Source organism: Ovis aries, chromosome 2, assembly GCF_016772045.2.
Source record: "Ovis aries strain OAR_USU_Benz2616 breed Rambouillet chromosome 2, ARS-UI_Ramb_v3.0, whole genome shotgun sequence".
Lineage (NCBI taxonomy): Eukaryota > Metazoa > Chordata > Mammalia > Artiodactyla > Bovidae > Ovis > Ovis aries.
In genome coordinates this window covers 246987737-247000990 of record NC_056055.1, presented here as the reverse complement: position 1 = coordinate 247000990, position 13254 = coordinate 246987737, and the positions used below count along the sequence as shown (strand labels likewise).

The 13254-nt window shown below is 58.0% G+C and overlaps 1 protein-coding gene across 4 annotated transcripts in view; it reads right to left on the bottom strand.

Annotated features, from left to right (window-relative positions):
- Positions 1–13254, bottom strand: part of CAPZB (capping actin protein of muscle Z-line subunit beta) — a 153637-nt gene that overhangs the window by 30806 nt on the left and 109577 nt on the right. For all 4 annotated transcript variants that reach the window (XM_027965602.3, XM_027965601.3, XM_042244747.2 and 1 more), the window contains exons 3-4: positions 8318–8439; positions 2950–3063 (exon numbers count right to left, since the gene is read on the bottom strand). In XM_027965602.3, coding sequence (XP_027821403.2) covers positions 2950–3063; positions 8318–8439 — 236 coding nt within the window. The remainder of the gene's footprint in view (positions 1–2949; positions 3064–8317; positions 8440–13254) is intronic.

Here is a 13254-nt window from a genome sequence, read left to right as displayed (position 1 = left end):
CCACTTCCCCGCAGGTCAGCTCACCTTCAGAGGGGAGCAGAGGCAACATGCACAGGTCCACAGAGATATGGGTCATCAAGGCGGAAAGCCCCTTCGAGGGGGACTCTGCCCAGGCGGGGGAACCTTCTCAGGAGGCGGTGCGGAGTTAGACCTGGGGGATGAACCCCGCCTCCGGCCAATTCCGAGCAGGTTAACAGCCTGGAGGACCTCCCTGAGCAGGGCCCTCGTGGCCTGGCAGACAACTCCCACGTACCCTGCAGAACCACTGTTCCGATAGGGAAGCCTTGTGAAGGGGATGGGGAAATGCTCTACCGTATGAGGCCCGCCAAGGCCTCACAGACGGCACATGCTGAACAGACCACACGTCATTAGACACGTGAAGCAGCAAGCCAGCAGGCAGGAGGGGGCAGTCAGAGAGGACACGCGCCTCTTCCCAGGCCTGCCCTCACCCCGACTCCACGACAGCACAAGGGGAACAGCACATGCGATCACCGTATCCAGGAAATCGCCACTCGGACGCTTATGCCTACAAGCAATCGGAACTGGCCTTGTTCTGATCCTCGAAGGACCCATAAGCCACCCTGCCTGGCTGCCCCTTCCCACCCGGGCACCAGAGCCCAGGTCAGCTCCCGGACAGGCGCTCCGACCCTGCCACGCAAACCCCGGTCACTCTCTGTCCCACCACCCTTCAGGGCACCGACCCACTATCACTCTATCGTCTGTGTGTCCACAGCGGGCGCTCCACGCGGGCGCGGACGTGGCCGTCTGGACTCAAGGCCGGAGCCCTAGGACTCGGTGAGCATCTGGCTTGCGTCAAACACACCAATGCTGGTCAAGTCAATGTGTTAAGTTTTGGACTCTGGAGTTGGATAAGGATGGTTTTAAACTGGAACAGAACCTGTGAAATACCTGTGAATCTGTAAAACGGGGATAACCCTCTTGCACGGGACGACGTGAAGATTCGATAAGACCGAGAGAGGCAGTGGACGCCAGGCTCGCCCCGGTACTGGCTGGTAACTACTGCTATCAGCACTGCTGTTTCACTATCAACATCATCACTAACCCCCAAAACTGACTCCGCTTGGGAATTCCCGCTCAGCAGCTGGACAGGCTCCCTGCCACACGGCTGCGTAGGAACAACTACGAATGAACCAGAAACGCCAGCGACAAGACCACGCCTCGGGAAGGAGCTGCGCTACCACAGGGCGACGTTCTCGAGGTCGTGGCTCCTCAGCCGCTGGAATTTACTCCAATGGCGAGACTCAATAACGTGTGGAAGCATCAGGCAAATACAGACTCAAATGCTAGCTCTTCACCTCGAGGTCCTGTGTGGGGGGGGTTCACTTAGCCTCTGGGAATCCCAGTCTCATCAGTAAAAATGGGAACATCAACTGCCCCAGAGGTTCTTGAAAAGATTAAAGATACTGCACGCAAAACGCTGGCACGTGACCGAGAGTGAAGACAGAGCCGACCTGCGCCGCGACGCACCTGGGGCGGCGCAGATGTTAAGGGCCTCGGGTCCAGCTTCCTCGGAGCCGTGCTTTTGCTTCTGTGTTGTGGGTCTTTTGTTGACACAGGTGTCAGATAGACACATATAATTCTGTATGGCATATTATATATATCAAATCTGCTAAAAACTGGACCACCACGCCAGCTGTCTGCAAGATGGAGCCTGAGCTCCATCTCCAAGGGCGGCACCACCGCGTCCGGACGACACCGCAGCGGGCCGGATGCTTCGTTTCTCTCGTCGCTTTTTCCCGCCTGCATCCTAGGTCAGGGTCAGGGTCAGGGTGGGCACACTCTAGACTGAAGGCCAGATGCCACCCACCTCCAGGCTCAAGAGAGGCCTTACGGTTTTAAAGGCTGTGGGATGTGTGCTTAGCTGCTCAGTCGTGTCCGACTCTTGTGACCCCAGGGACTGTAGCCCACCAGGCCCCTGTGTCCATGGGATTCTCCAGGCAAGAATACCGGAGTGGGTTGCCATTTCCTCCTCCAGGGGATCTTCCCAAACCAGGAATTGAACCCGGGTCTCCTTCACTGCAGGCAGTCTTTACCAACTGAGCTACGAGGGAAGGATGATTATACATAAAAAAGAGAGAATAAAGAAGTGACAGGACTTGGGTGGCCTGCAAAGCCTAGAGTGCCCACCATCTGGCCCTTTACAGACATACACGTCAAGTCCTCCCCTGAATCGCTGGGTCCGTACTGAGGTAGCACTGCGTGTATTATAGGTTTGCTGTATTTTCAGTATGGAGCGTAATTAAAAATGAGATTCTATTAAGAAAAAAATGCTTTGGAGATAACCTTCTCTGCAACCTTTCCGTGCGTGGTGGATGGAGCGAGTGGCTGCCCTTCCTGGGGGTGCAGCAGGAGGCAGAAATCTAAGCAGATGCAGCAAAAACACTTTCCCAAGTGCATGGGGTCGCAAAAGAGACACGCTTCAGTGACTAAACTACAACAGCACAGTGCAGGCCGAGGCCCCCAGCGACTCCCCCCACGTCCACCCTGGCCTCGGCGACTGGTCTGAGAGCAGGGCCCTGGGCCCCAGGCGAGAACCGTCAGGCAGGCGGTGCCGTAAAACCCAGAGGGGCCTCTGCGGACAGATGGACCTGGGTTTGACCCCTCGCTCTGCCTCTGGCCTCCGACACAATTCAATGAGTTGTTCTGAGCTGATCTCTTCCTCGGCAAACATGGGGACTACCACAGCACCACGCTGGGGAAGATCTGAGACGACGGGTACGGGGCATCGGGCCTGGAGTCCTGCATGCGGGCGGTGCTCATGACGCAGGGCGGCGCCCGGACACGCCAGCCGCCTCTCAGGACGGGCCCGGGGACCACATTCCCGCCCAACGTCCTGCAGGGCGCTCAGAGCTGCCCCTGGTCAGGCCCGCCGGGAGGCCGGTCGTGTCTCCTCTCCGACCTACGTATCAGGGGAGCCCCTTAACTCACAGGTCTCGGTACTGGTCAAAGGCGTTGTTGGCTTCCACCTCCAGCTTCCTCAGGCGAGCAGAAGGCATGGCCCCATCTTCCAGGGGAGGGTCATACTTGTTACTCCATGGTGACCTGCAGGGCAGAGGGAGAAGGTCACACGACTCGTTCCAGGGAGACAGGGCGGTCGAGCCCATCAGCCCCAGCTTCTGAGAGTGCAGAGGAGTGGCCGCGACCCGCAGGCCCTGGCCACAGACGTGGCCTTCTTTCTCGAGGTTCGGAGAGCAAGGGCTCAGGCTGTCAGACCTGGGTGTGGCCGCCAGGCCCCAGCTCTCACTAGCTGTGTGTTTCCGGCACGTGTCTTGACTTCTCTGAGCCCCCTTTTCCTCGTGTGTAAAGGGAGGCCGCTCTTTACCCACAGGTCTGCTTTGAGGAGCAGAGGAGGAAGGTACACCAACCGCCCAGAGACCCGCACACAGTGAAGTGCAGCGGACGCCACTTCCTTCCCGACTTTTAAGCCCTTCCTTTGTCCTCACCGCTGTGCTGATGAAGACAGAGCCCTCAGTCCTTCCTGACTTGCCAGCCATTCTGGAGAAAATGTGACTCTCCTCACAGATCGTCTCAGACAATTAAGGATTAAAATGAGAGCTGTCAGTTAGGGCAGCAAGAGGCCGCAGATCACACGGAAGGACACCCCAGGGACGGAGCCCTCCCCGTGGCAGAGGAGGGCCCTCCAGCCTCCACGGGCTGTGTGCACACAGAGCACTGCCAAGTAATGAGAACCAGCCTCGCTTTTTCCAGCCCAAAGACTCGCTGTGCTTTTAAAAATGTATTTTGCCACATCAGGAAAGCATTTAACCACAGAGAGTGCTGGGAAGGCAGCTGTAAGGGGAACTCACTCGTTAATTCCCGCAGGTGGACTTCACAGGGCTGGGGGCACAGAGAGAGAATTACAAAGGTGAGAGGGAAAAAGAGAGGAGGGCAGGGCAACACAGAATCCGGACAAAGTCCTTCACAGCCTGGGCCATAAAGACCGAGACGCGCCTGTGGTCAGAAACCCTACGGCCTTTCCCATTTCCCTGCCTGCCCACAACACTTCACGTCGCGAAGGACTCAGGGCTGACTGATTGGGGATTGATGGTAAGGGGCAAAAGGCACGTCAGCTGGGCAACCTCCACACTGCCCTCGGGCAGAGGCCCCCCCTTTCGAGGCTGCGGGTCCACACAGGTAAGTGAGGGCAGAGTCGCTGTGCCCGAGGGTCTCCCTGCACCAGCTGCCCCCAGAGCAGGAGGTGCTTGGGCACCCTTCTTTCCACGCCAGCCCCCCACCTCACCCACCCACTCGTGTCAGGAGGACTTGCAACAGTGGCCTGAGACGCCCCTGCTGCCCTGTGACCAGCAGGCAGCCTGCGGGTTACACTGGGCCATGCCCAGGCCACTGGCAAGGGTTCCGGGACCCGCCAGGGCCCCACCTGGCTTGGAGGGCAGGGCCGTTCTCACTGCGCTCACCCCTCAGAACGGCGCTGCCCGGCACAACTTCCCCGACAACAGCAGTGTTCTGCATCTGTGCATCCAGGACGGTAGCCGGGAGCTTCAGGTGGCTCCTGAGCACTAGTGCGGCTGTGGAATTGAATCCTAAAACTTTCCTGAATTGGAAACTAGTTTAGACGGTCATCTTGAGAAGCTGAGCTTCTGGAGGGCGGGAGTCATGTCTGTCCTGCTTTCCACCGCTTGCTCCCCGCCTGGAAGGGGGCCTGGCGCTCCACCACATGCTCGAGAACAACAGCAAAGCAGGAGGGTGCAGTCATCACTGCACGCCCGTCTCCACACTGACACGCAGCAGGAGGGACCATTTCTCTGCCTGTCCGTTCACCCCCCGGCCGCGGTCACGGCCCGGCCCCCCGACCTTGCCCCGGGCAGCAAGGGTGCTCTGGGCAGTAGCCCGCGAGCTGAAGCCTGCCAGCACGGGGCGGGGAGGAAAGGACCCCCGGCCATTCTGGCAAGTGCTCCTCCGAACCGACAGAGATGAAGCAACTCTCTGCTCTTTCTGCTGGGGGACGCCTAAGAATTTAAAAAAAAAAAATCAACGAAGACCTCTTACCGGGCCCAAAGATGAAGAGGGCTGTCACCATCAGTATTTATACATAAACCAGGAGGTTTCGTACCTCCGTTCGCCAAGAGGGTGGAAAGGAAGCCGAGTGTGAGACCCCCCACTCCTCGCCTGCCCGGCCAGCACCCTCAGAGGTCTGCCCTTTGCAGCCATGGTGAAGTGTCCCCCGCTGTCCGGGGGGCTGGAAGACCCGCCCCAGCCAGCTTTTGTTTAAAGGCGACCCAACTGAGACATAGGAGCCCATCTCTCTTGCTGACTGGGAGTCTGGAATTTTCAAGAAGCCTGTAACTCACATCTCCCCTGGCTCACAGACGACAGCATTTCTAGCCGTTAGTCCTGGAGCCGGGGTAATTGTAGCTGGGGGAAAAAAAATCATAACATTACCCAGAATATTCTGAGTGGAAGGGGCACTCAGAACACATTAAAGAGCTTAAATGGAGGCCATTTGAAAAAAGACAGATGGACAGGAACGCTTAGATTTCAAAAGTCAGGCCTTTCATTTCCCTCAGAGAATGCTTTTTGTTTCAGCTAACAGGTTTCAAACAGCGCTCCTGGCAAACCGTCACACCATAAGGATCTTATTTAAGCAAACGATCAAACACAGTTAGGACAGAAATGTGTGGAGAAAATCAGAAGACCTTGAAGTTGTATACCAAGAAGAGAAAAACTGAAAGCCCTGTGCCCCGGCTCCTCTTTGGCCGAAGACCCCCAGCCCCCGGGAGCCCCCAGGAATGTGGGTGGAAGCCGGCAGCGTGACCCAGCGGGGCCATGGGTCCCACGTCCTCAGGAAACCCGGCAAACTGGCCTGGAGTGGGAAACGACCCCAGCCTTCCACTGTTCACTGGGTAACAGCTGTCTCATACAGCAAGCCCGAATTTTCAGGAGGAAACAAGAAATGTAACGATGATGTTGACTCAGCAAGCCTCAGCCCTGGGGCTCCTCTTCCAGGATGGCCCCCTGAACCCTGTGTCTGATGACGCACTCCGCGGCGTCCTTTCATCACGGGCTCCCTGGCCTGTTAGCCCACTTAGCGCCCTTGGGGCCTCGCCCCCACTGAGGACGGGACGCGGCCCTCTGCCCACGACCCGGGCCGTGGCCAGACCCCTCAGGCTGAGCCAGACCCGCCTCAGGCAGTCTCACCACCTCGGAGCCGGACGCCCACCTCTGTACCTCAAGAATACACACAGGCTGTCTGATTCCATCCGCTGGGCATCTGGAGCTTAAGATGCCCCCAGAGCCCTCCTCACCTCCACGCTCAGGGACCCCGCCGCCTCTCCAGCTGCTCCTTCCTGACCCCCTCGATCAGCAAACCCCACTGGCTCTACGTCTAAACCTGACCTCAAACCCGACCACCTCTCCCCGTCTCCGCTCTAGGCTCCAGTCTGGATCAGGCCGAAGGACATCCTTTACCCAGCTTCCATCTGAAGCTAGGAAAGAGACACTATCCTAGGACAGCTGTCCAGTCTCCCTTAAGCAGCATTAGTGCTTTGTAATTTCCGCCCCAAGTTCTGGAGAACGGCTACCCATCCCCAAATTCTTGCCTGGAGAATCCCCACAGACAGAGCAGCCGGGTGGCTACAGCCCATGGGGCCGGACACAACTGAGCGATTGACACTTTCACGCCACTGCACTTTCTGCGCTGCGTGGCACTTCAGGGGCGTTACCTCCCTTAACCCCACGTGCCCGCACCGAGCCTGCGTCACCCTCGCCTTGCCCTGCAAGGGCCCCCTCCACCCCAGCTCCCCTCCCTGCCGGGCTCCCTGCGTCCCACCCAGGGCCTTCACGTGGGACGCTCTGCCCCCAACCTGTGCGGGAGGGAGCCTTCTCGCCCTGAGGGCTCACGTCAGCCCCGACCACCCATCACGCCCGCCTCTCCCTGTCTTCTCCGTATCTCCGTGTGCTCTTCAACCATCTCCACGGTTCCCACGTCTGCTTGCTCTCTGGAGTCCTCAGCAGGACACACAAGCCGCGCAGAAGAGCGCCGAAGGGCCTGGCGGACGAGTGCCTGCTCACACAGACGCGCGGCTGAGCGTGCTGTGAGAAGAGCGAGCCCGGTCACGTCCAGCTGACGCTCGAGAGCCCAGAGACTGATCATCAGAGTCCCAGCTGCTCCAGCAGGCGGTGCTGCCCCAGAGCCATGCCGGCTCCCGCCAGCGATTCTCTCCTGCTTTTACTTCTTAGGGCCCACCTGTCCCCCAGAGAGCACGAGGCCAACGCATCAAGACTCAGCTCAGGTTCTGTGGCCTCCACATAAACCTAAGGCACCATTCTCCAAGGCACTGATTACCACCACCCATCCCAGGAATACCAGACAGGCTTAAGGATTCCTCATCTTTCCCCCACTCCACCTGTATCAGGCCCTCCCTGACGGCTCAGGTGCTAAAGAAGCCGCCTGCAGTGCAGGAGACCCGGCTTGATTCCTGGTTGGGGAAGATCCCCTGAAGAAGGGACAGGCTGCCCACTCCAGTATTCTTGGGCTTCCCTGGTGGCTCAGATAAAGAATCCGCCTGCAACGTGAGAGACCTGGGTTCCATCCCTGGGTGGGGAAGATCCCCTGGAGAAAAGAAAGGCTACCCACTCCAGTCTTTTGGCTTCGAGAATTCCATGGACTGTATAGTCCATGGGGTCACAAAGAGTCAGACATGACCAAGCAACTTCTACTTTCATCTTTTTTTAATATTTAAGAACTTTTATCCACCTTTAAAAACCTAGCTCAGACATCACCTCCTTCAGAAAGTCTTCCTGGAGTCAACCTCGGCCTTCTCTATGCTGCCCTCAAATAAGCCTGGCCATGGCTGCAGCAATCAAGTCACAAAGTGTCCAGACCCCGGTGTGTGTGCTGCTCGAGCCTGGAGATCGCCAGGGGGCAGGGATGAGCACTGACCCAGTAACTCACGGCTCGGGAAGAGGTGAAGGCGGAACCAAGGGAGAGCTGCACGCCTGTCTGACAAGCTTCACTCACATGCCCTCAAGTACCCAGGCCCTCCCGCACTGGGGATCCCTGTCACAGGCACACCCTGGACCTTCTCCTTTGCAGGATTCGATGAGAGTTTTAATGAAGTAGCTAGCTGCTTTTCAGCAACCTCTTTCTTCCATTGGACTGTGAGCCCCCAGGGCAGAGGCCTCCTGTTCGCTGCTACGTCTCCCACGCGCACTAGGGGCGCTCCACAAACACCGGCTGGTCGAGGCCAGGTGGACGGAAGGATGGAAGGATGGGCAGAACAAGAGAGGAAGGCTGGGCTGCTGGCGGCGGCAGTGGGCGCCCGGGGCGCGGGCTCACCTGTAGGAGTCCCCGTCCCTGTTGTAGTCACACAAGAGGTAGTCCTTCCCCACCACCTTGTCTCTGGCGATTTTCAGTGGCTGGTCAACCGAGGACAGGAGGTCTTCACACAGGCTGGGCACCTGGGGGGAGAGAGGAAAAGGCAGAGCCGGGGTCAGGACCACACGTCACGCCCCGGCTGGCTAGCAGCACCGCAGCTGGCCCGTGGTGCCCTGCCAGCATCAGGGGCCCGTTCCTTTCCTTTCCATACGTGTCTGACACCAACTGCGTCCCGCTGTAAAGAAACCAGTTCTTGGCTTACAGTGGAGTGTGAGCTCCCACACGGCATTCCCTCCACCTGTGTGCGGCTTTAATGACGGGGCCGCCAGGGTGGTCCAGCACATCTAAGTCCGTGTGTGCCAGGACCTGGTCTCTGGGGGGCAAAGCACAAGCTGGAGTCCTGAGAAGAAGGGAAACACTTCACACACACAGGAACCCAGAGAACTCAGGGGAAGAAGAGCCTGTCCGTGCCGGGCGCTCCACAGGCTCCCACACTGGGTGGAGTTTCCAGCTCTTTCCAAGCCCCCGGCCAAGCATTACCAGGTCGGCACGTAGCATCAGCCCTACCTACGGCAAAGGTAGCTTCCCGCCAGCTTCCCCCACGCCGAGCTCCAGCTGCTGTGCTCAGGCTGACCGTCCTGGGGCCCCTCACTGAGGAGAGGGCCCTGGAATCCCAGGGCAAACGCTGCTAAACTGGACGCAGAGCTCTGCTAGGAACCAGGCCTCTGGCCTCTTCCTCCCAACTCAAACATCAACTTCCACCAAAATATTCCAGGCAGGGAGGGCTGCGTCCTCAGGAACGGATTCCCCCAGGCTTGAGTCACTTCCACGCTATCTTTTCAGTGTGCTGACTTACTCGCTTCGTGGGCCTGGGTTAACGGAGGCCCCGCCGTATCGTTTACCAGACAAGTGGGCCTCCAACGGCACCAACAACCCTTCCACATGGAAAAGTTAGATCATGTGGCAGACACCCAGCAGAGGCGCTGACACCCACGGCAGTCCCTGGGTGCCCTGGAAGACCCTCGCCGCGACCAGAGACACGGACAGGGGTCGCCGCCACCTCGGAGACCACCAGCCTCCACAGGCTTCTTGAGGCACCTCTGCTGACTGTGGGGTGCTTCTGAGCTCAGCCTGGAAGGCGCTGTCTGGCACCCCCGGGAGGCAGTGGCTGTGCCCTGTGACTCACAGCTGTTTCATGTGAGCAAAACACTGGGCAGCACCCTAGACACACACACACACACACACACACACGCACCATTAGCCCCTTTACACGACACGCTTATTTCAGTATTCCTTCTGGATGCAAAACCCATCTGTGTGCCCGACTCCCTGCCCAAAAAAGACACACAAACAAAAATGGGGCTGTTTTCAGTTAGTGCTGGTGCTGAGGACACCAGGCGTCGGTCATGTGTCGTGCCCTGCGCCGGGCCCTTTACAGATGGTATGCTGCCTACTGGAAGCTCACACCGTCTTCCAAAGTCGTGATGCATTGTTCCCACCCTAAATATTCATTGGAAGGACTGATGCTGAAGCTCCAATACTTTCCACTTTCGAGTAGAAAGAGCAGACTCACTGGAAAAGACCCCGATGCTGGGAAAGATCGAGGACAGGAGGAGAAGGGGATGACAGAGGATGAGATGGCTAGATAGCATCAACTACTCAACGGACACATGAATCTGAGAAAACTCCAGGAGACGGTGGAGGACAGGAGAGGCTGGTGTGCTGCAGTCTATGGGGTTGCGAAGAGCAGGACACGACTTAGCAACTGAACAAGAGGAAGGAGCGTGCACGCCCAAGGCACGCCCGCTGGGAAATGACCCCACCACGGCTCAGCTAGGGAAGGCCACAGAGTCTTTCACCTAGAGAAGTCCAAATCAAGGCAAGGAAGATGTTAGTAGCTTCTGCCCAGGGCAGCTGGGATTTGAAGTGGCCTTGCTTTCTTGTCGGTGGCCACGTGAAATGGCCCCAGGCACCTACGTGCCTGCCTAGCACGTGACAGCCTCTCCCTGGCATCTCTGTTCCCTTGGGCTGGAACCTTGGCTTACCTGTTGGGCCCTGACACTACTGGCCTGATTCACCCTGGATTATAGTAAAGACCAAGCGAACAGGCTCTGAAGTCACACTTCCTCATTCTACTCCTCACTGGCCTCTTGGCCTGGGGCAACTTACTGGACTTCTTTCCCACCTGCAGAGTGCGATAAAGAAGAACCAACCCAGCTGGACGTGACGCCTTCGATCGGGACTCAGCACAGCGCCCAGTGGAGAGCAAGTGTGCTCATCAGGAGCCGACGCACTGATGTCCCTGCCGCCCCGCCCCGCCCTCCACACTGTCCCTGCCTGCTGTTCTCAGCCAGCAGTTCCGGCCTGGGCAGTAGCAGCTCCAGCCGAGGTCACACCTGAACGTACTACACCGCCCCAGGCACCGGAGGGAAACGCACCACTGAGAGCCGGCTCTGCCCAGAGCCACACTGCCCTCTCCCCCCAGCCCTGCCAGGGATGCTCCCAAGACAATGGGATTTGGTATGAAACAGGCTTGACTTCACTCCTATCCAAGAGGCTAATGTGTGGAACAAAGGTATCTCAGTAATTTCTTCCAAGCACTTACAGTAACACTGATTACAGTAACACCATCTTTGTTTTTTTTTTTTAACACTGATTTTTCACTCTCTCCCCAGAATATAAGTTTTTCCAGGGCAAGGACTTTGATCCTGTTCACCACGGAATCCTTGGTCCCTGGACAGTGAATGACACACAGCAAGCCCTTGAAACACGGCAGGGGTGGGGAGAAAGGGAGGAGTTTTACAGCACGCGTGTGTGTGCGTGTGTGTGCGCGCGCGTGTGTGTGCGCCAAGTAGTTTCAGTCGTGTCCAACTCTCTGCGACCCCATGGACCACAGCCTGCCGGGCCCACCTCTACCCGTGGGATGCCATGCCCTCCTCCAGGGGATCTTCCCGACCCAGAGATGGAACCCACATCTCCTGCAGTGGCAGGCGGCTTCTCCACTGCTGGCACCACCTAGAGGCCCCCCTTACAACATGGGGCCCCCTGGAGGCCAAGCAGCTCTACATTAATAACCTGATGCACAGCAAGACTCTTCACCCAGAGTGCCTGGTCAAGAACTAAACTTTGACGGTCACCAACGACAGTGTCAGTGCAGCCCCAACCAGGCGTCTCAGACACGGGCCGGCGGTGTGGCTCCAGAGCAGCAGAGGCAGCGGGAGTCTTAGCGGAGGCCCTGGGTGTGTGTCTCTATGTGTGTGTCCCGGGTGTGAGTCCTGGGTGAGTGCGTGTATATGCGGGAGTCTTAGTGGAAGTCCCAGGTGTGTGTCCTGGGTGAGCGTCCTGGGTGTGTGTGTATGCGGGAGTCTTAGTGGAAGTCCTGGGTGTGTGTCCTGGCTGAGTGTGTCCTGGGTGTATGTGTCCTGGGTGTGTGTGGGTGTGTGTATGTGGGAGTCCTAGTGGGTGTCCTGGGTGAGTGTGTCCTGGGTGTGTGTGTATGCGAGAGTCTTAATGAAGTCCCGGGTGTGTGGGTGTGTTTGTTACCACATGACCCCAAGGAGCACAGCCACAGTACAGGCTGAGAACCGAGAGACCTGGGTTCGCGCCCCTGCCTGCTGCTGACTCGCCACACAGGCCGGGGCTGGGCCCGAGGTGGTTTGTCCGGCAAACAGCAGGGGCGCCGCATCAGACACAGACGGCTGCTGCGCTGCGGTAGGGGCTTCACGGCTTCAGTGCAGACGATTCGGGTAAAGACAGACTCTCATCAAAATGACGTCGAGCTGCTCGTATGGGCAAGCGTATTCACCCTTTATTTGAGAATGCCTTCTTTTTTTGGGGGGGGGGGAGCAGGGGGTATTAAAATGTCTGAAATTTTATGAGAGGATGGGTTTTATTTTAAAGGTTCACAACCCAATGACATCCTCCTCCTCTTCTTTAAATGTTTCTGGCCTGGTTAAAGCAAAAAAACGAGGCAGCCAGATTTCTGCAAAGTGGAATCCAGTCCTTTCTGCCGCCCAAGCAGATCTGGGTACTTTCTAGGTTGGCATAAAGGCGCAGAAGCGCCCCCTGCCACCCACTTTGTAACTCAAGTCCTTCGAAGAACAAAGCAGATTAAAGCAACAGGGCTGCCACAGGGCCCCGCCATCCACACAGTCGGCCAGGGTTCATCTCTATGCTGCCAGCACCCGCCAAGGGCAACCAGAGGGCCTCAGCTGCTGCTGCATGCGGGGAAGAGTGCTTCTGGGCCGCGGAAGGTGGTGGACGGCTCACCTTCTCTCTGCCAGGGCAGCCGGGCCGGGGGTGCAGCAGGCATCCGGAGACTCCCTCCCTGCGTTCCTGGGCACAGCAGAGCTGTGGAGACTGTACCTGAGTGCCTGGATCTGGCCCACCTGGAAGGTCTGCGCCTGGACTCCTCAGAATCTATGGCCGGGAACTAGCCCACCTCAGGAAAACTCACATCTGAACTGCGACTCACAAAGCCACGGCGGAGCACAGACACACTCAGGGCACTCGCGAGTGACGGCTGCCTCGCCCAACGGGGAGAAGCACGGGGCAGTGACTCGCCCTGATGATCCTCCACCCCCACTGGTACAAAGAATTTCTGCTCCCGGACAGACTCTCAACGTGGGCCACATCCTTGCATACACCTTCGCCCCACCCGTCCTGTTTCTCTGACCAAAGATAAGATGCTCTGTAAGAATAACCTGACTGCCATCACGGGGAAGAGGGAGTGCGGGCTTCACGGCGGGCCTCCACATCTGCACAGCAGTCAGGACCCGACCCAGCCCCGGCTCAGTGGGATGTGTCCTAATCCTCCCTCTCCCCACCCCTCCACTTCCGCCTGCGCCCTCGGAAACCACCACGCTGTCCTACACAGCGTGTGTTCTGGGACACACAAG